The following is a 21138-nucleotide window of genomic DNA, read 5'->3' on the forward strand; positions in this document are numbered from 1 at the left end:
AGATGTGAGAAGGGATACTAGGAGCAATGACTGTGGAGAAACATTTGAATATTTTTTTAAATTTAAAAGATGAAATGGGAGCTTAAAAAGAACATGTGATGAAATGTGTGATTAAGTAAACCTTGTACACAACTGTACAAAATTCTGCCAGTATATTGTGTCCTTTAGGTGTAGTGGATGGCACCTATATAAAAAGAGGAAAAATCTGGCAGTACTAAACATGCCCAGGTAGGGATAGTAACCCCAGAGCAACTGAGGGAGTGCACATGCAGTTTATTGCATTATTCTGGGATCCCGTGACTCTTTCAAAGGAGTGTGGGCCGTTGTAAAAGCCAAAAGGCATCACTGAGAATTTTTACAATCCTAACTCCCACCAATTAAAGGAGGATGAGGAGCCCCTTGACACCTGCTCTACTTTCCAGTAGCAGATGTCCATCCTACACTGTGCCACATTCTGCAAGACCAAAGGTGCACGCAGATGGTCTATATAAAAAGTCCACGGCAACCAGTTTCTCTCAGTCAGCAGTTTACCTGCTGTTGTTTATTGCTCAGTGAGCATGGCATGGTGAGTTTCTCACCTGATATCATTCCTAAAGTTCCTAAACTTCTAGAAAGCTTGACACAGTTGCCAAACAAGAAATATGGATTACCAGGGGCGTTTTGGAAGGTGGAATTAATAAACTAATTCCTGGATGTCAGTGTTTAGCAACAGCTTGGTCAGATACGGAAGGATGTGGGGTTTATGGTAAAGATACAAAGCTCTCACTGACTATGAAAGAGGCAGAATACAGATTTTCTTTTTTACTTGAAGGTTATAAAACAAAAGCCCCATGATTTTCTTCAGCACAACTTGTTTTCATTCATCTGAGTAAACTGTGAAAAGCATTAGTGCTAGTTGCTACCCCAAATTGCTCCTGTAAAATATGATTCCATATGCAGAAAATGTCTGAGATATTTTAAGCCGCTTTGCTCATGTCTCATAGCACTAAATGAAAAAGTCAGTAGGTGAGAAAAAGTTGAGTTTAAGTCTTAGTAAATCAGGTAAAACTTGGGAATTTTGTAGAATATATTTATATTCTATAAATAAAACATTATTCAGGGGGGTGTGATGGTGCAGCGGGTTTGACTGGGTCCTGCTCTCCAGTGGGTCTGGGGTTCAAGTACTGCTTGGGGTGCCTTGCGAGGGACTGGCGTCCCGTCCTGGGTGTGTCCCCTCCCCTTCCAGCCTTACGGCCTGTGTTGCTGGGTTAGGCTCTGGCTCCCCGCGACCCTGTATGGGACAAGCGGTTCAGACAATGTGTGTGTGTGTAAAACATTATTCTTAAAGCCATGTGCAGAAATAGCTGTATATTCTTCGAAATAATGAAACAACACTTCTTTTCTAGAAAAATTGACCATTTATATATATTTTTTTTCATGTTAGTCACAACATTGTAAAGTAAAATGCAAATATACAAAACAAAAAAGAACACTCTGACATTTGATATGCAGATGAGTCCGTGCATGGTCTTCAGTCAACATTTTATTTTATAACTTTATACCTATAACATGAACGTAATCATACAGTCATTTAATAGAATAGAAAATGTAATAAGCAAAAAGTATTTAGTGGCAACTGTTACTGAAGTAACAAAATAGCTATGTCATGATAACCTTGGCAACAATTGTTAAAATAAAAAATATTTTTGCTTAATGTAGTTATATTTAAAAAAACATAAATACTTTTTTTAATTGTAAATTTCAACCAGTCATGTTATGTGTGCTCTAATGCATTAGATACATTCATTATTGTCTTTGGGGAAGACAGTCACATATTCTATGGTTAAAATGTCTAAAACTGTACTAAGCAAATGAAGAAATCTAAGCAAAACAAAAATGTGAGAAACTGCCAGATGGCTAAAAAAGGAAGTTATCTAAAAGTATGTTGGCAGTAAAATGAAAAACCAGGTATAAGGCAATGGAATATAAGCCACAAGGTATGCAAAAAAAAAAAAAAAAAAAATCTTATATTTCATGAAGTCTGGGGAAACTACAGGATTAACAAGCAGTTACTTTGTATAAAAAAAACTCTTATTACCATCAGCATCAGAGCAGAAAGGCAATGCTAGTGAATTAATGCTGTGGGGTTCCCAAGATTAATTCAAAATAAATACATGCAATACCTTGAGCAAAAATGTTTAATTAGTGGTTGTCTGAAAAGCACACTGCTTTATGTTCAAATATTGTAATCTTTCATATACTGTAACCTTTTTACTAATACAGTTTGGCATTCTGATCATGAAATTAAAAAAAAATAATAATAAAAAATAAATACATAAATGAAGGTGACACAGAAGAACAACTGAGACACTCTGTGATCATTATGTAGCACATCTACTTAATGAAAGATGTTTACCGTAATATAAAATAATTATTGTTGAAAACATAAAATACCCCTTTCACTACAGAGCTCAACATTTCTGCACCAAGTACATCTTAACCATGCAAGATTACACAAACATTTTAAACTTGATTTTTAATTTTTTAAAGATTTTTAAACAATTTAAACACTGACATTATGCGTTTGTTCATTACATCAGATAAAGACACAGCCATCTGTTGACCGCCATATATCTAATACATCACATACATTTTAAAAATTATTTATACAGCATCTAGATGACATATTACACACCATCGTAGAAAACAGTTTTCATCATTCATTGTTTGAACCTCTAAATCAATATAACATCAATGAGTAATATTCAAAAAGAATCCCTTGAGAGTACACAACCCCAAATGTCCCCCAAACAAACCCCAAAAAATCAACCAGTAATTATTTAAAAAAAATAAATAGATAAATAAAAATAAACTAGGAAACAAAACTGTAAAATCATATTCTGCTGTTATTTTCTCTCTGAAACATGTTACAATTTAAACTGGGATATTATGCTTATTTGATCCTTGACGGAGAAGTCTACATAGAGCCTGAGTTAAATGAATGCAAATACAAACTTATTTAAATATGTATAAAGAAAAGAGACAGTGCATGCTTTGAAAAATATCTTGCATTTGACTCACTTGTAATATCACCTAGATGTGTTCACAGCAGAAAAAAAGTTTTTTTAGAGTATGACCTGTGAAAATAAAATGTCTGAATTACTGAAAATATCATATCAATATATTATAAAAATATGTTCTGTAAATATGACTTTTGCATCCACACTGAATATGTGTATGCACACCATACCAAGCTTATATTTGGCTATCTTTATACAATCCTGACTGATTCACTAATAAGCACTTAGTTAAGCGCTTCATTTCACTGTGTGACGGTTCAAACAACATTGCGTTTTGCGCCGGGTTTCTGGTTTCAGTACCGTGTACACTTTGCTAGTAGAAACAGCGCAGCTTATAGTTTCAAATGCCCAAAATTTCACTGGATGAACTGGAACTGCAACCAATATAAAGACAAAGACAGAAGTGCAAGAACATGAACCACTACAAATATAAGGAGGGAATCACTTTGTTGTTTAGATTATGAGAACAGCAAATTGATCATATCAAAGTGAAATATGTATTAATGGCATAATTGTTATCTAGACGGTACACTATTCTTTTCAGTTTGAAGAAAATATTTTAAACCTTTAGGTTTGAAAATAACAATAAATAACAATAACTTTAAAACTAGCACACTTTTTTGCATGTTTGAGGTAGGGGGCTCAATTAAGCATGTAATTCAGAATAATCTTTTTATTTGAGCACAAGTGAATAGAGTCTTTAAACCCATGTTTTAGTCTATAATACATCAAGGCTCTGTGTTTATTCTGAACATTTGTCATTAATAAATTAAGTAACAGTTTGTTGACAAACTAGTGGGATTTAAGTCTGGTTTAGTTTGGACTCGGTTCTGAAAACACACACACGAATACGAACAAACCCAATGATACACACTGCTGTTAGAAAAACTTTCGAGTATCTCAAAATTTCTGTAATCTTTAAATATATATAAATTTACATATCAATATCAGTCACACTACAGTACTGTGACAGAACAGAAGGTACGTACTGATTTATTGTTAAACAGCAATTTTAAAAGTTCACACAGAAAGCCGACATATTTTCATGTAAGTTAAGAGCTTGTTTTATTTCTTGGAATTGAAACACTGAAATCACCAAAAATTCAGGCCACAACAAGGTGATCCCCATTTTTCCAGTGAAATCAAGTGACAAATATAAAATCTATGACTGGAACAATTCTGGAGATTACTATTAGCTGTATTTGCAGAATCTAATATTAAGCCAAAACATTTAGTTTTAGCAAGAGTCTAAACTAAAAAAATAACAGATTGTTTCAAGGAAAAATATCACATTAGCTGGAAGGTAAGACGTTTCTTAATGACAAAAATTCAGAAGTAATAAAGGAATCTCCAGGTGTCCTTATGCCATCTTTATACTCATCTACTGGGTAATCACTCAATACGGCCTAGAGAATTGATTAGCAATGTCAGAACTCCTTGAGGACATTGTAGTTTTTAGTCAACATCCCAGTATTAGCTCACAACTGCCTTATCGATGCATAAATTTCGGCAGTAAATTGGGCCACAAATAAAACATGTTCTATAACCTTCAGGTCTCTGGCTTGTGATGTAGTCCTAACCCACAAATCTCTATTTGTGTAATTTAACTGCTACCATTGTGCTTATTTCTAATAAAACACAAATAAAATCGAGGTAGAGAAAACCTGTTATCATTCGAGCATGGCAATGCAACAAAAGCAGAAAAAACACTTGGCTAAAGGCAGTCTGTTTCTGCACCAGTAGTTAAATTCACTGATATCCTCTGCCCTGGTGGAAAAGGGTCAGAAGAAGTTGCATCATAATAATAGTCAGTAGGGGCTGCATTACTCTTTCATGGGTAGTGAGACTGCTACCCCAAATATCTGGTACTATGTTATTGTATATTGAAATTTAACATTTCCATAGACACACGTATATTCATATTATACACATAATGAGGTAGGTGCATATTCAAAGAAGTATTTAATAATAAGAAGAAACTTAATTTATGTGTACGTTTTAATTTACGTGTTTAAAAAATCTTGATAAAATTGGTTGATGGGCACCTGGAATGTCCTGGGGAAATCTTGGGCAAATCAAAGCCGGAAAAAGTACAGAATAATGAAGAAAACTGATGTGTTTATGCAGTTGGCTATGGAATTAGTTCAGGAGTGGCAATTACAATCTGCCATGTTAATCTCATTTCCTGGATGACTTAATAGCTTCCGGTTTCAAGAGTTTTAAACTTTCACGTTATTCTTTTCTCTTGACAAAATTACAAAATGAAAAACTGAAGAAAATACAATTAAAACCAAGAAAAATATTATGAGAAAAAATGAGGACAAACTAAGTTACAGTAAGCAACACTACAATTAGTCATGGTGCTGCTTTTTGTGTTATGTACGTAATAATGATTGTTATATATTAACGAATGTCTCGATGACTTATGCATTATTTCATTATAGCTACCTGGAAGCAAGAAAAGTGGAACTTTACTGAACAGGAACTTTACTGAACATGACCAAAAATAATTTTTGGTCCCAGAAGAACTTTGTGGTTGTGGTCTTAATGAAGTACTTATCCTGAATAGTTTAAGAAAAATATTCCACCACACACGAAAGTTATTTTACATGAAACTGTATGCTAAAGAGTTAAATGACAGCCAGGGAGTTACCTATGCAAAATAGCATATGAAAGAATACTGATACAGCAATTTTCCTACCTTGTAAACTACTGTTCTCTTCATAAACTATCATGAGCTATCTTCATTGAATTGTCTTAATTTATCGTATCGACTGTTGCTCATTCACTAGACGATGTTACATGATTTAGCTGCATTGTTTTGAAAGATTTGTATTTTTTAAAATTCAATACTTTCGCCAGTTAGATCTTACTTTTACGGATATGTTTGGAACAGCACGTTTTTGTTTTGATGTGAAATAAAATCAAAAAGCATCTGCTAAATGAATAAATAAAATGCAATGTAAAATCAGGGTCACAACGATTGAAGTGTGAGACCACTCAGGTATAATAATAATAAGAAGAATAATAATGAGCCCTAAAGCAAAACACCTTTAAAGAAGGCCCTAGAAGTTCAAAAGGCAAGGGAAATTTAAAGGAAATTGAAGAAGAGATAATTATCCATATGAGCAGGTCATTGGGAACAGACTATGACTGATATGAGATGGAAGCCAATGTATTCACATAAGAAGGAGAGAAACTAAATTAAGTTTGAAAGAAACAATGAATAGGTGAATCTTATGCTGTCCTTTGCTTTCCGATTCATTCACAAAAGAGTTGTTTCCCACACCGTTCAATAAGAGGTCATGTGATTGATAAGTAGTCGGTTAAAACAAAACACCTGTAAACGCTCTGAGGGTTTTAATAAACTTCCTCAGAGACGCTGAGACCTGCAATTACACCATTAGCAATAATTGTTGAACATAATATCTGTGTTTGATTATCAGTCAATGCACTCTCACCTTAAAGATAAATGTAAGTCTGGCATACGTAAAATGCCTGTCCAGAAGTTAAGAACAAATATTTCCGTGAACTGTAAAACCAGGAGATTGCATAGTTTTGAGATGTGGCTTTACATCAAGGTGAGAAAGTGCATTTTTTAATGATTTAACAAATGTAGTAATTTGTCAGCTGATACACAGCTGTTAGCTGGAAAGATAAGTACAGTCCCCTTGCACACATACATATTTTCTTTCTAAGGAGCCTACTGTGCATCTAAGGTAAAATTGTATGATTTCCATCAGACATAATCAGTCTGTACCACATTAATTCCATTATAGTACCATACGTTTAGTTTATTTCTTCTTGTTGCTGTAAATATATTTTTTTGGAAATTGTTAATGTCTCTGATCAGCTTTAATAATTAGAAAAATAGCTGATGAGCTGATAGTAGGGGAATAGGCAGAGCATTTACAGTATGTGCTTAAATATTATTTTGTTTTCATAAATGGATTTTGTTACTCTGGGAATGCCACGTAGTATTATATTAGTATAAACCCACACGCATATGTACAACCATTCACATATGCATGTTAACAATAGTTCCAAAAAGCACCCACCTAAAAAAATAAGTAACAATAAAAACTGAATATACTATCGAAAAGTGTACATACAGAATACAATTACAAATGAATATATATATATAATCACTATTGTATATGCATTGTCTCTGTGTTGTTTATCTGTTTTTTGGGGGTAAACAGTCTAATATAATGTTCCATAATAAGGCTTCAATGGAAGTTCATATATTCATATTTCTCTTTACATCTAAAAATCAAAGCATATAAAATGAGGTTTAACTGTAGCACCTTGATAATCTTATTCCCAAAAATATGTAGATAGAGCAATACCGGACATCAGAAAAAAGAGATTTGAAATAAAAAAAATCATATATTCATAACAAACATCTTGGTTTCCTGAATGCATATATAATATTCCTATATGAACTGTTTTTGCTAATTAATGCTTTGCAGTAGATTTCTATTTCAGTTGGGAGTTTGGTCTATATATCCTTCATACAAATTCACAAAAACAGCTATTTATATCTTCTCACAATTAACCATTTCAATAAACTGTAATTTTTACTGAACAGTATTAATATAATTTCAATACTCATAACCATATCTAAAATTTAGTTGAGATGACACTTACAAATGACTTTAAGAATGTTCCAAATAAACTTCTTTCCCAGCATAACAATAACTGTAACAAATAGCAACATTTTAAAAATCTGTTTTGAACACAATAGTACCGACAATAATGCAGCAAAAAGTTTATATATACATTGAAAATTAACACAACTGGAAAATATTAAAAGCTTTTCAACAAACATTGACCCATAATGCCATGAAATAACCCTCTCCTAGTGATAGATTCTCTAGGCTGATAATTACAGCACCAAAAGTGAAAAGAAGTAGTTCTCTGATGTAAACATGATCAGGAGGTGCACATTTTCCAGAGAATCAGAAAGTTTAATCCAGAGATATTACCACTGGTATGACTGCAATGAAGCAGATATACCATATTTTTTCCACAATTTAGTAGCACCTTTGATTATGTTAATAAGCACCATTTTCCCCAACTAGATTTACATTCTCCCTAATTCTGGTTCAAGGTCAAAAGAACAGTTTAAAAAAAAAAATCAGAAATGAAAAAACAAAAAACTTTTACATTAAACTCATAATAAAGTTTGAATTGAATACAAGCTAAATGTTTATCAACAAATACATTTCTTCACTGCAGCTGGAAACCTGTGAATCACATTTTGTCTCTGAAATTGATAAACATACTGTACGCAAATCAAAACTCCATACTGCAATTTGTCCACAGATTTTACTTAGTGAATAAAATGTGTACCTTTATATAATGGCATTGATGTTCTTATTCAGTTTTTCAATTTTTTTCTTAACTCTTTCCAGCAACATCACAGGTGTAACCATTAAAACACTCAAAATAAATAATTGAGTCATATGAAGCAATTCAGTGACATATCCTTAACATAAAGTGGTAAGAGGGAAGAATCAAATTAAATATGCCTTTTTACAGTTTATTAAAAAAGATTGATGTGTTATTGAAAGTTGCTTTAATATGTCTTTCGAGACTAATATATTTTCCTTTAAATGCTATGTAAAAAATGCTGTTCCTAGGAGTATTCTAGACTATAAAAGTACAAAATAAAACTACAACATGTCTACTGGACCTACAGTTGTTACTTTTTCACAGACACTTGTTTGAGGACAAGGATAACTGAACACTGAAATATAGCAGCGGATGTCCAGTATTGCCTTGCTTGCTTTTCAAATCCATTCTGTCACTGTTCTGTCACAACTCTTATATAAAGTTCTGCAGTGGAACGTTCATTTTCCAGTGCAGTCACATCACATTTAAACATATATTGGAATATCATAGCCATAATAACAATGGAATGTATAATAGCGTAATATATTCTAATGTCATTATGTCACGTTTATGTACATTTTTCCTCTTACTGCACTGGCACATACAGAAAGAAAGATACTGGCATTGTTGTTTGCTGAGCCGTTGCCTTGACAGAGAGTTTAAAGCACCTACTAAAAAAGGCACCATAAAGTCATGTTTCTTTCTCTTCTGCAACTTTTTTGTGGCTAGAACTTCAATGATCAAGCTTATTCTTAAATGGTCACTGCTGGCATGTTAGTAAAATGCACAATTCTAAAAGTACAAAACAAGGATCTGGTTAAAACGTTTAGGCCTTATTTTCAGTGAAATTAAAACAAAAGATCCAAAAAGACATCATGAGATCACTCTGATTATTAAAACTATTGTCCATTTGTTGAGCAAGTGCACTAAAAAGAAATATTGTTTTGGATTTCTCAATATTATAAAAGCGCACGTGATCCGAGGAGATAAACCTAATCACAGTATATTAGCACCCAGAGGAATCCTCCTTCTACCTCTTTTGTTAGTACATTAATACATACACTAAGTTGCACCTATTACCATCCGACCGACAGAAAAATTCAACCAGTGGATCAGAATTTCTTGACGGTTTCTTGATGGTGTCATCAAAATAAAACTTTTTGATTTCTTCAGGGAATAAATAGAAAAAAATGAGAGATACCTCAGCAAACAACAATGTATAAGTATACCATGAGTAGAAATGGAAATCTAAAGGGGAGAACATCAACAAGCTCACTGGATTGCACAGGTGATAAATGACACCAGCAGAAAAACAGTAAAATAAGCTTCTTGCTGGACATAAATCCAACAAAACTCATATATATATATATGTGTGTGTGTGTGTGTGTGTGTATATCCAAAGCATGGCCACCTGGTCTGAAAATGGCACAAAGCGGCAGTAAAGACCGATCTTATTGTTCACACAACAAAACGTATAATGTAAACCCTTGTTGGATGTTCTCCCAAGACTTCCAGTTCTCTCCCCACCCCTCCCCCATCCAGAGCCCCCCCAGCCCATGTAGAATCCTTAAAGAGAAGAATCTCTGCACCAGAATACACCTGAGTCCTACACTGATGAGGAAAAAGGGGAAGCAGCAACCAGGGATGGAGCCAAAGAGGGCTGAATGGTGGGAGAGCAGCCCGTGAAGCTGCTCCAGAGCAATCGTGTGTCCAGGGCCTACAGTGACATGTTTCAGCTGGAAGAAACCAGTGAAGGTCAGTCAAATTTTAGAAGAAGGGGACTTCACAGACTCAAGCTTAGCAAACAAAGTGGCTCTCGGTCTCACCGACCGTCACATTGCAGGGCTCAAGTTACACAAAGCGACATCTTTTATCTGAAAGTTTCGATCCTGTGCTCCTCAGCGATTTCCCTGGAAGGATGTTTAAAGCAAATCTAGTTGCTCCTTGACACAACAACATTTGAATCTGAATGAAGATTACACTCACCAAATGCACTTTCTCTTTTCATTATTAACCGGCAATCCGGAAAAGTCTAATAAGCTTTTTCTCCACCCAAGCCGTCGGCCATGATTGGAATTTTGATCAAATATATCACATAATTCAAATCACATTAAACTGAATTCACTAACCCAGAAATCATTCTTCTGTAGAGGGAAAGCAAAATAAATTTTTGAAATGTGCATCTGCGTTAATAAAATGTTCCATTTGTTTGGTAATTCATGAATCTAAAACAGAAAATATAAAGTACATAATAAATTTGTATTGTATTTACATTTGGCAGTTCTTTAGTTTGCAGTTGTTTGAACGCTAAAAATGCAGTGGCTGATTAATTGGCAGATTATTTGTTCAAGGGTCCAAAAAATATTATGAGTTTACTTCAATTTTAACCACTGGCTTAGTTATTCCTCAGTTAATGACTTAATTGGCCTACTTTTTGAAACTGGGATTTTCGAGAACTAGTTGTGTTACACCTTGAATTTGTTTTAAGAACTAATTCCTGTAGTTACAAGAAATTCCTAACAGGCTAAAAGTTATATAATATTTTCCAAAAACTGTAGAGGAAAACACAAGAGTGCCAGCAAAACTGGAGCTTCCACACTACATATAGAAGAATATGAGGCACATCAGATCCACTGCTCGAGCCTGTTGTCCATGTAAAAGTGCATCCCTTAAGTCAGAGTAACAAAATTTCAAATCATGTAATACTAATACTGCGAATGATACTAATCTAATACTAATTGGTTTTGTAAATGTGATTTTCATCGCTTTCCTACAGATCAAACGTTCAAAGCTCAATAACTGCAAGTTATAAGCGGTACATAATACCGAAAGGATTGGCTGGAAGGTTGAGTTATTATCAAAAGCATTGAATATTGAAGTTTTATATGATCATATGATAATTAAGTGAATTTTTCGGACTCTGTTATGATTTCCCCGTTTAACTTAACGGTAATTTATTCACCCATTTATGAAAATTTCACTTACAGGCAGTTCTCCGGAAAAAAAAATAGATTTTAAGACAACAAAAATACGTTAAAAACAAAATTAGACTGTTACTTCATGAATAATTACGATGAACTGAAAATGGAGGGGGGGGCGCGGTGGCGCAGTGGGTTGGGCCGCTGTCCTGCTCTCTGGTGGGTCTGGGGTTCGAGTCCCGCTTGGGGTGCCTTGCGGAGGACTGGCGTCCCGTCCTGGGTGTGTCCCCTCCCCCTCCGGCCTTACGCCCTGTGTTACCGGGTAGGCTCCGGTTCCCTGTGACCCCGTATGGGACAAGCGGTTCTGAAAATGTGTGTGTGTGTGTGTGTGTGTGTGAAAATGGAGGGAAAACACAAGCGCTTGTTATAGGCACATATAGTAACTGTTGCAAAACTATTTTGATCAGGAAATCTGGAGCACACTGATTGCTCTGTAGAGGCTGCTCTCCCATTCCTTGTCACCCCTGGCAAGAACCCTTAACCCCACTGGTCTCACCTGCAGAACATCTGCTTGCAAAGATCTACGCAGGCACAAAAGGGTCAAAGAAAGCAGTGTCTTCCTTTTTGTAGTGCACCTAGACAGCTCCTGAAGTGTCTCACTCATATCTTGTGGACACGGTTGCTTGTAGTTGCTGGATATTTGCTACACAAAATACACTGTGCCAAGCACCATTACGAAAGCAATTCTGTAAGAACAAGACGTGTCGCTCCCTCTGCGATTTCACTGTTGTCGCTGAATATTGGGTTACCCACCTAAAACCATTAAAACTAGTGTCTAAAAAGTGTGCAGTCTTCAAAGGATGCTGGTTTTCTTGCAAAAGAGTTTCATAGCGGTCAAGAATATATGTATTTATTTCATCCACGAGAAGAGTGTTCTGTAAAAAATCAGCTTAATGGATGATTGGCTTAAATTTATTTTATACAAATCCTGCAGTTAATGTGTGAACGGAAAAATCTAAAGCGGTTTTAGGAAGGGGCTCAAAAAGACAAGCCTTTCAGAGGACCATCTTAGTCTCACAGAATGTCTTTGGCAACACACACACACACACACACACACACACACACACACACACACACACACACGCGCCCTAATGGCCAATACCATTACCTCAGGATTCTTTTAAGTCAATATTGTACACATTGAAGTGGCACCTTCACACTCAGAATAGTTGGATCGAAGGAGACTAGGCCAACACCAGAAGTAGGGACAAAATTACAGTAAAAGGTGTGATTTGGCTTTCATATTTTTCTGCCTAGTAGGAGCCGATGGCAGAAAGCCCTGTATATTGAGGGAGCCTCTTTTTTGTAACAGATTATAAAAGTATTCTGTTGTAACACTGCAACGTGTTGTTAAAATTGTTAAAATGTGTAAAAATTCAGGTATATTCAGGCAAAGGTATGTTTTGTTGTTCTTGTGTTGTAACATGCAAAATGCGAGCAAATGCTGAACGTAAACAAATAAAAAAGTAAACAGAGGGCCGGCGCAAGTCACCATTCACGGTAGAATCGGTGACGTGCGTTTGCTCCTCCAGCGTATTACGTTAAATAGAATTTCTGTTTAACAAAAAATTGCAACCAGAGGAAGAGGGGCATTAAAGATGTGGAATGTTGAGAGGTGATGAAGAAGAGGAGGAAACCAAAACACATCCAAAGTCAGAAAATGATGGAGGAACCAAAACGCAGCTTTCACACATGCCTTTGATCGCCATTCTGCATGGGATTTGTTGTTATAATGTTTCTGACTTTCATCAAACATTTGCTTGGTTGTCTTGTTTGTTTGCATACCTGTGCACAGGTAACAACGCTACCAGCTCTATTGATCATGTACAACTGTTTCATACGCAAGAAATTGCACAGTCCCTTGGGACATATAAACCTTCTATGTGCTTTAGTAGTGCAATGCACCTTCAAGTCATTGTGCTCTTAGCAACACCCAGGCAACCTTGGAAAAACAATGTTTTTTTAGAGAAAGACACCTTGTTTTGATCCGAAGCCCACTTACACACACTAATTCTTCCATGGAGAGGTGCCAAAAATAAAATTATATATAATTGTGGGAAAAAACTGGAAAAACTGGATTTATATATAGCATTTTCAGTCATAAATACATTTAAATTTAACAGTAAACATCTCTTCATCGATTGTGGCAGGAACGGTTTTTCTGACCTTCTTGTCTGTTTTTAAGTCAACAGCATTTCAATGCATTTTTAAGAAAACTAAGAAATAGCACTGTACTTCCTTTATTTTAAGCAGATATTTTCATACAGAACAAATAGCTACATTGCTAAATAGCTCCAGTTTTGGCAACTTCAGTCTTTACATTATATATGTATATATATATATATATATATCCAGTATATAATATATATAATATTGGATAATAAGTGATACTGACATTAAGGCAGTCTGGCAATCAGTGCCACTGTAATGCTGTTAGCACCAAGCTGGTGAACTTTGGTAGTTCTTCTCTCTGAAAGGTCACTGTGATCAGCAAATTCGATGTGGCTGAACAGAAAAGAATCCACGTAAGTGTTTACTCTCCATGGAAGACAAGGAACAAGTGGGTCAGACATGGATGTTCAAGTTAAGGCATCAGATATGCCCGCCACTGGCAGAGTCACTGTAGTAAATTTTCTATAGTGTAGTCACTTCATAGCCACTCTGCAGTGTCATTGAATTTCTTTCAGTCTACCTGCTGCTGCAGAAAATTAGATTTATGCCCCAGTTGTTAGAAATAAAATGTGCTTTCAAATTTTCAGCATGGATCCACTACCAGTTGAAAATGAATTGGTCCTTCATTTTGTCTGATTGCCTTTTAAGAATTTTGATGGAAAATTGCTGATAATAAAACATGCCTAAAGTTAAGGAAGCCCATACCATAATGAATTACCTAAAATAAGAGCGGAGGTGCTTGCAAGGAACCTACACCTCTCCTCCATCATTCCCATCAGACCGAGCCTGATGACCAAAAAACATAATACTACTGACACCACTATTCCCCAAATGTGGATTTACAGTTTGGTCACCATCAGAGTGACAGGACACATTTCTAACTCAAGTACAACCAAAAGTCTATAGATTGGTACCCAATTAAATGGGAATTAGCTACAATTCCTCCCTTTCTTGTGAATATGAATACTTTCAGATATATTTTTGTGTATCCTTTTTATATTCATACATGGAAATAATTCTAATGAATATAAAATAGATGCAATAATCTGCCCTTTTGTGATGCTCATAACACACTTCAAGCTTTCAATACGTATGGTCAAAAATAAAATAAAATGAAACCCCAGAGACGAATGTATGGAGGAGGAGGAGGAAGAGGAGGAGTAGGAGAGAAGAGAGAAGTCGTCAGAGAGAGGACTCATACTGGAGGAGCTCGTAGAGGAGGGGGCCATCTCTGTACCTGATCCCTACAGCTGTGGGGGTTATGTACTGCAGGATGTTGATAGTCCTCCTCAGGCGTCGGTCAACAAAGTGGGCATCCCAGGCTGGGTAGCGCTTCCTGGGCATGTCGATTTTGATGAGGGGTCCCTCGGGGCGGCGCGGTCTGCCAGAGGGCGTGGTGGGTGGCGGGGACCTCACCTGGAATACAGGCAGACAAGTGTCCGCCGCCAGGTCTTCCTGCTGGGATGGGTCGACCCGGGTCGGCGTGGCTTGGGAGCCCCGGGGGCCCAGGGTTGGGGTCATGGGCTCGGCCTCTGGGGGCAAGGGGAGCCCCCACAAGAGGTCAGCGCAACAGGAGCTGGCCAGGACCCTCACCCTGGGCCCCATGGGGTGCAGAAACCCATAGTAGAGGGACATGAAGGCCACACCCGAGGCGAAGCAGAGGTAAACCCCGCAGAGTGCAGGCACGGCGTATGAGTCTGTAGTGACAGGGTCCCTGTAGGCATACCACAGACAGGTCAGGACGGTGTTTTCCACCAGCACCACCAGGTAGTAGGCCACCATTCGGAAGCGGGTCCGGCCCTCCTTCACGTTGAACCAGCAGAAGATGTAGACGATGCCCACCACCATGTTGAAGAGCACCTCCTCCCACTTGGACATGCAGAAGTCAGTTCCCCCATGTACGATCCAGAAGGCCATGATGCACCAGTGCACCACCACGAATATGCCAAAGTAGATGTGGAAGATGGAGGCAAAGAGGGCAAAGGACAGCACCCGGGAGGAGATGGTAAAGAGCCGCCAGAAGATGTGGATGATGGCCCCTCGGTAACTCATGCTCTTTGTGTCGTCACGAGAATCTCGCAGAAGCTTGTGGTAGGAGGCCAGCACCCAGGCAAGGGACATCAACGAGGCCACGGAGGAGACGCCTGGGTGAGGGGAGGTGGGGGACAGGATGCTGTAATATACCATCTAAGCGCATGCTCCAAAGACCATAGAGCTAGAACTCTTCAACTGAGGTCAGAGACAACAAACGTAATAAAAATGGTATGATTTTGTGCTCATATTGGAACAAAAATGTGTTCATTTAGCTGATATTTTTGTCCCCACTGACTTACAATGTTAAGCGACTAACCAAACAGCGTCACAATGGTGCAACAAGTAGCACTTGGTGCTTTGCCACTCCTGAGCCGTGGATTCAGATGTGGATTCAAATCTGGCTCGGTCTATGTGGAGTTTGCATGTTCTCCTTATGTTCATGTGGGTTTTCCTCCAGATGGTCTGGTTTCTGCCAGCAGTCCACAGACATGAGTTATGGTAACTACAGTAACTACTGGTTACTAAAAATTGCAATAATTATAAATTATGTGTGAATGAATGTCTGATTTTTCCTGCAATGGACTGGCATCATGTAATAAATTAATGCATTTATTAAAAAAAAAAAAAAGAAAAACATAAAAAATAAAAGAAAGAAACAGATCTATGGACAATGTAAATAGAGGTACGTGTGTTAAACAAAAATCTGCAAAGTGTACATCACGGTGTGTTTTGAGGAGGTCAGCCTGACGTTGCTTTATGTCTTGGGAACATTCTTTACAGAAGACATGTTTGGACGATGTTGCCCTGCTCTACTGATTTGTAAGTATAAATTCTATTTATTATTTTTCAGGAACCGTTACACAACAGTTCCCAGCAGTCGTTCTGATTAAAGATTATTAGTAATCAAGGAACCTTTGCGTGGCTGAGCTGCAAATATTACAGCAGAGGGGAAACAATGCGGCGTCCAGGAACATGTGCTGTCAGAGGGGCTATGAAAGTTTATAAAACCCCCTCTATCAGACCATGAAATAAATCTGTCACATGCAAACTTATTATGTACCAAAACGTAATGAATAAACCAAAAACATGAATCATGCTGTCCGGCAGCAAGGTGGGCGTTGTGGCCCTTTAATCAACTGTGCTTCCGACTGACTCAGCACCGCCAGCACAGTGAGGTTACATTCCTTTTTTGCTGTGCACACAAAGCTGTTCTCTTAGAGGCGCCAATATGCTCACTGGGGCGTCAGCACATCTCTCAGCGCTGTCACCTGAGACGTTCGCAGTGTGCTCCTAATATAGATCACCCGCCAAACCGCAGGGATGGTTACCTGCCGAACTGCAGCGGGATCAATAATATTTGCATTGCACCATCTCTAATAAAAACATGAGCGAACGGCACTGGGTGGCACTGGGTGGCATTGGGTAGCATTGTGGTTAAGGACGCGGACTTGAAACACAAAGTTTGCTGGCTGAGCAATTCTACTGTAGCATCCTTGAGCAGGATACTTAACCTGAAATACCTCGATGAAACACACAGCTTTGTAAAAAGGGCCCTAAGTTCATTAGCAATCATGAATCAGACAAGGAACAGAACAACAAGTGTAACAAAATAATTTAGGTGCAGGCTGTATGTTAACAAAAAAACCCAACAAACGTATTAACCTCCACAAAAAAAAAAAAAAAAAAAAAAAAAAAAAAAAAAGTGAAATCCCTGTTCAAGTATCCATCCACCTTATAGATACAGAGATATGGAAGATGTGAATATGAATTGTGAACTATGAATATGACATGCATCATAAATACAGTCACTGTTTCTTTAATATTAGGGTTATGTACCAAGATGCTCCTGGTCATAACACTGTAAGCTACACTCATGATTGGGCTACATAACTCCCCCCATGAGCTCCCACACCCAGTCTCCTGCTCCCCTTACACTGCAGCGTCTCTGCCCGGTTCCTTTGGATCATTATACAGAGCTGTAGCACCAGTTGGGGGGCGCTCTCCAAGAAGGTCTCCAGGAGACGCAGTATGCTGACGTCTGCGTACTCATACATCATGGCCCAGTAGAAACGGCGGTGATATTCCTTCCGCCGCCGGCTCTGGATGCCCAGGTACATGGTGCGGATATACCTGTGGAGAGACATCAGTCTTGTAGTCATGTCACAGTTTACTCCCCTGGATACTTTCTGTATAATAATGTGACATCAAACTATGACCAAATGTTGTCGTTTTCTCTTTTGACCACAAGTAGACTTTTTACTCATGCTTTCCCACAATTCTCAGTTCGTATCAGTGATATCTGAGCGACGGTAAAGAAAAAGGAGCGTATGCCTCTACAGTCCCTGCTAAGAAAACAACAAAGTCATCTGACAGCTCTTCAGGACGGTATGTCACATATTCTATATTGATCTTGATGGTACCCAGTAGTCAGAAATATCATCCTGACACTACCAAGGCTAAATGACTAAATATCACTATAGCGAAATGCAATACTAAGATGCGCTGATTTAAACAAAAAAACAGACACCCCTCTTTTAGTGATATGGTCTGACACTTTAAGATTTAACAAATTAACAAACCCCTCTCTAGTCCTCACCATGTCCTAACAGCAGACAAAGTGCGTGTGATAACACGAAAAAGATTTTACTCCATTACTACCTTCTTTTTTTTATTCAACCAAAAACAAGTGAACATGCAGAATCCATTATTCAGCAGCTTGTGACACCCCCGCCCCCCCGAGCCCCGCCTCCCATTTTAAGAGAAATAACTTGGAGTAGTAATTTTCTGCATATGTCACATCAGAGGAATTCTGACCCACTTCTCCTTGCAAAATTGCTTTGCACCCCATGATTCCTGGGATTTGCTCCAGACTGCTGTGACCCTGTATTGGATAAGCACTTTCTAAAAATGGGTGGATGACTCTTTCAGTGTGTCCTGCTGATTCACTGACTGAATCCGTGGTTCAGTTTACAACGGTGCCACAGCCACCAGAGGGCAGCCGGCACTGCGGGGAAGACTCGTCATGTAGGAGAGACAAGAACATGTAGTAGTACACGTAGTAGAATTTCACACATCAGTTGTACAAAACGAGAAGAGAAAACACACCGTGGGTAACATGTGATGGATATTGGTGGTGAACATCCAGTCAACAAATTCTAGGTTCAGGGTCATAATAACTTTCAATGTGAGATAACAGATTTCCCATTTAAACAGCTGGATATTTTTACTGCATCCATTCAGAGTAAATAAAGCGCTCTACAGCAAGAACTGGATTCAGGCCAAAGAATTTGAGATGCAAAGGCTACAAGCCTAACTAGGATCCCGCCCTAATAAGGGCACCAGAAGGAAAAAAAAATGCCCTGAATTTTCAGATTTATTATACACACACACACACACACACATTTTCAGAACCGCTAGTCCCATACGGGGTCACGGGGAACCGGAGCCTACCCGGTAACAAAGGGCGTAAGGCCGGGGGGGGAGGGGACACACCCAGGACGGGACGCCAGTCCGTCGCAAGGCACCCCAAGCGGGACTCGAACCCCAGACCCACCGGACAGCAGGACTGCGGCCCAACCCACTGCGCCACCGCACCCCCCATTTATTATACATTTACATTTATTTATTTAGCAGATCCTTTTCTCCAAAGCGACTTCCAATGAACTCTATGTAGTGTTATGAGCCCACACACCTTATTCACCAAGGTGACTTACACTGCTAGATACACTACTTACAGTATACTTACTGTACACTACTTACAATGTATACAGGTGAACTGGATTGTGGAAAAAAAAGAAAAAAAAACTGTAATAATAATGAAAATTCTGAAACACACGCTATGTGTTCCTTATCATCACGACAAGGCCCAAACTATTAACTGTTTATCACAGGCTAAGAAACTGCAAAAAGAGTTGGGGCAAGGAGCATAGAGGCTGGAGCTGCTGCTTCTGGACTTGGAAATCCTACATTTGAATCTCACTGCCTGCTGTAGTACCCCAGGGCGAGGTGCTTACCATACATTGCTCCAATAAACACTAGCCAGCCATATAAATGGGTAAATCACTGTAAGCGGCTCAGTGCGATAAGTTTCTTTGGAGAAAAGCATCAGTTAAATTTAAAGTGGGATACAGGGTTAACCTTTGCACACCTACACAACTGGCACTCATTGAAACCCATTATCTTGCCTCTTCCCTGCAACATCTCACCAAGATGAAACATTTCACTTTCAAAGGCGGTCCTTAGGGGGGATGCTGTTATGAAAAAAACATTGTACTCGTTACATTAATTGGCTCTGCGATATATAACATGGGCTGTGATCTAGGGAAAGCCCACTGTATACGCTGAGCGCCCTGCAAAAAGGAGCTCTGGACTCCACATGTTTCCAAGAGAAAGAGAGAAATGGGAAACCATGGGCAATTAAGTGTTAGCACCTCATTCTGTCACTAGTATCTCATTCAACTGTGTTGAAAATGCACCCAGCAGACAATCCTCTTCATAGCATCTAAGATCTGATGAATTCCCTACTTCTGAACGTAAAGATCTAATGGAGACCAAGATTCTACAGAATGTAGAGTAGAGGGTAAATAATACATCTTCTAAGTAATAAAAGGCATATAACCACCGTAAGTCAACTTATTTTGGTTATGTATTCTATCAGCAGTCAGCATGGTAGTTCCAGAAGATGCCTTGCAATAAAAAGATCCAAGTATGAATCCACAGTCCTGCTGTAGTACCCTTGAGGAAGGCGCTTACCCCAGATTGCTCCAGTATAAATCAGCCACCTGTAAAGATGGGTAAATATCATAAGTAGTTTATTACACAAACCTCAGACTGTAAGTTTCTTGGAGAAAAGCCGAAATAATAATGTCAGAAAGTCACAGTGTAAAATATGACTCCTTTGATATTTAAATTATTGGGGTTAGATCCAGGGAAGTATTTGAAATTATTCATTTAAATGTAGATGGAATTTAAACATCTGGAATGCTCTTGAGCAGTACAGAGCAGCGTGGGCAATGCACGATATGTTTAATGATGAAAACACAACATGAGAAGTGTAGTACTATAGATCAAATGTCAATTTAAAGAATACAACAGTGCCTTTAAAGCCGGCCAAAAACGCAGTCTTCAGTTGTAACTGCTCTCATCGCCGGATGGTAAGCTTTTGACCAGGAATTTGGGCAGGGAGGAAAGGGAGGGGGGGCTTTTATTGTATATTTCATTCATCAAGGATCTGGTGGAAAAAGGGTTTTTAATGGTACCCCTGGACCATCATGCGTACTGTGCCACAGTGATTTGGAAGCAGTAATCTACTAACAATAGCCTAATGTAGACTTAGGAAATAGCTGGTGCTTGAGGTTTCCTTAAGAGGCCCACCCAGGGGCTAAGTAACCGGCCCTTTTTCCCTTAAACACACACACACACACACACACACACACACACACACACACACACACACACACACACACCTGCTCTAACTGAATACACTATAGTCAACAACA

General features: G+C 38.2%; 1 protein-coding gene across 1 annotated transcript in view; it reads right to left on the reverse strand.

Moving 5' to 3' along the window:
- Nucleotides 1-14788: 14788 nt before the first annotated feature.
- Nucleotides 14789-21138, reverse strand: part of xkr6a (XK, Kell blood group complex subunit-related family, member 6a) — a 41951-nt gene continuing 35601 nt past the window's right edge. The window contains exons 2-3 of the mRNA XM_018725141.2: nucleotides 17574-17770; nucleotides 14789-15750 (exon numbers count right to left, since the gene is read on the reverse strand). Of these exons, the coding sequence (XP_018580657.2) occupies nucleotides 14789-15750; nucleotides 17574-17770 (1159 nt within the window). The remainder of the gene's footprint in view (nucleotides 15751-17573; nucleotides 17771-21138) is intronic.

This window comes from Scleropages formosus, chromosome 15 (genome assembly GCF_900964775.1).
Source record: "Scleropages formosus chromosome 15, fSclFor1.1, whole genome shotgun sequence".
In the NCBI taxonomy this organism is placed as follows: Eukaryota; Metazoa; Chordata; class Actinopteri; order Osteoglossiformes; family Osteoglossidae; genus Scleropages; species Scleropages formosus.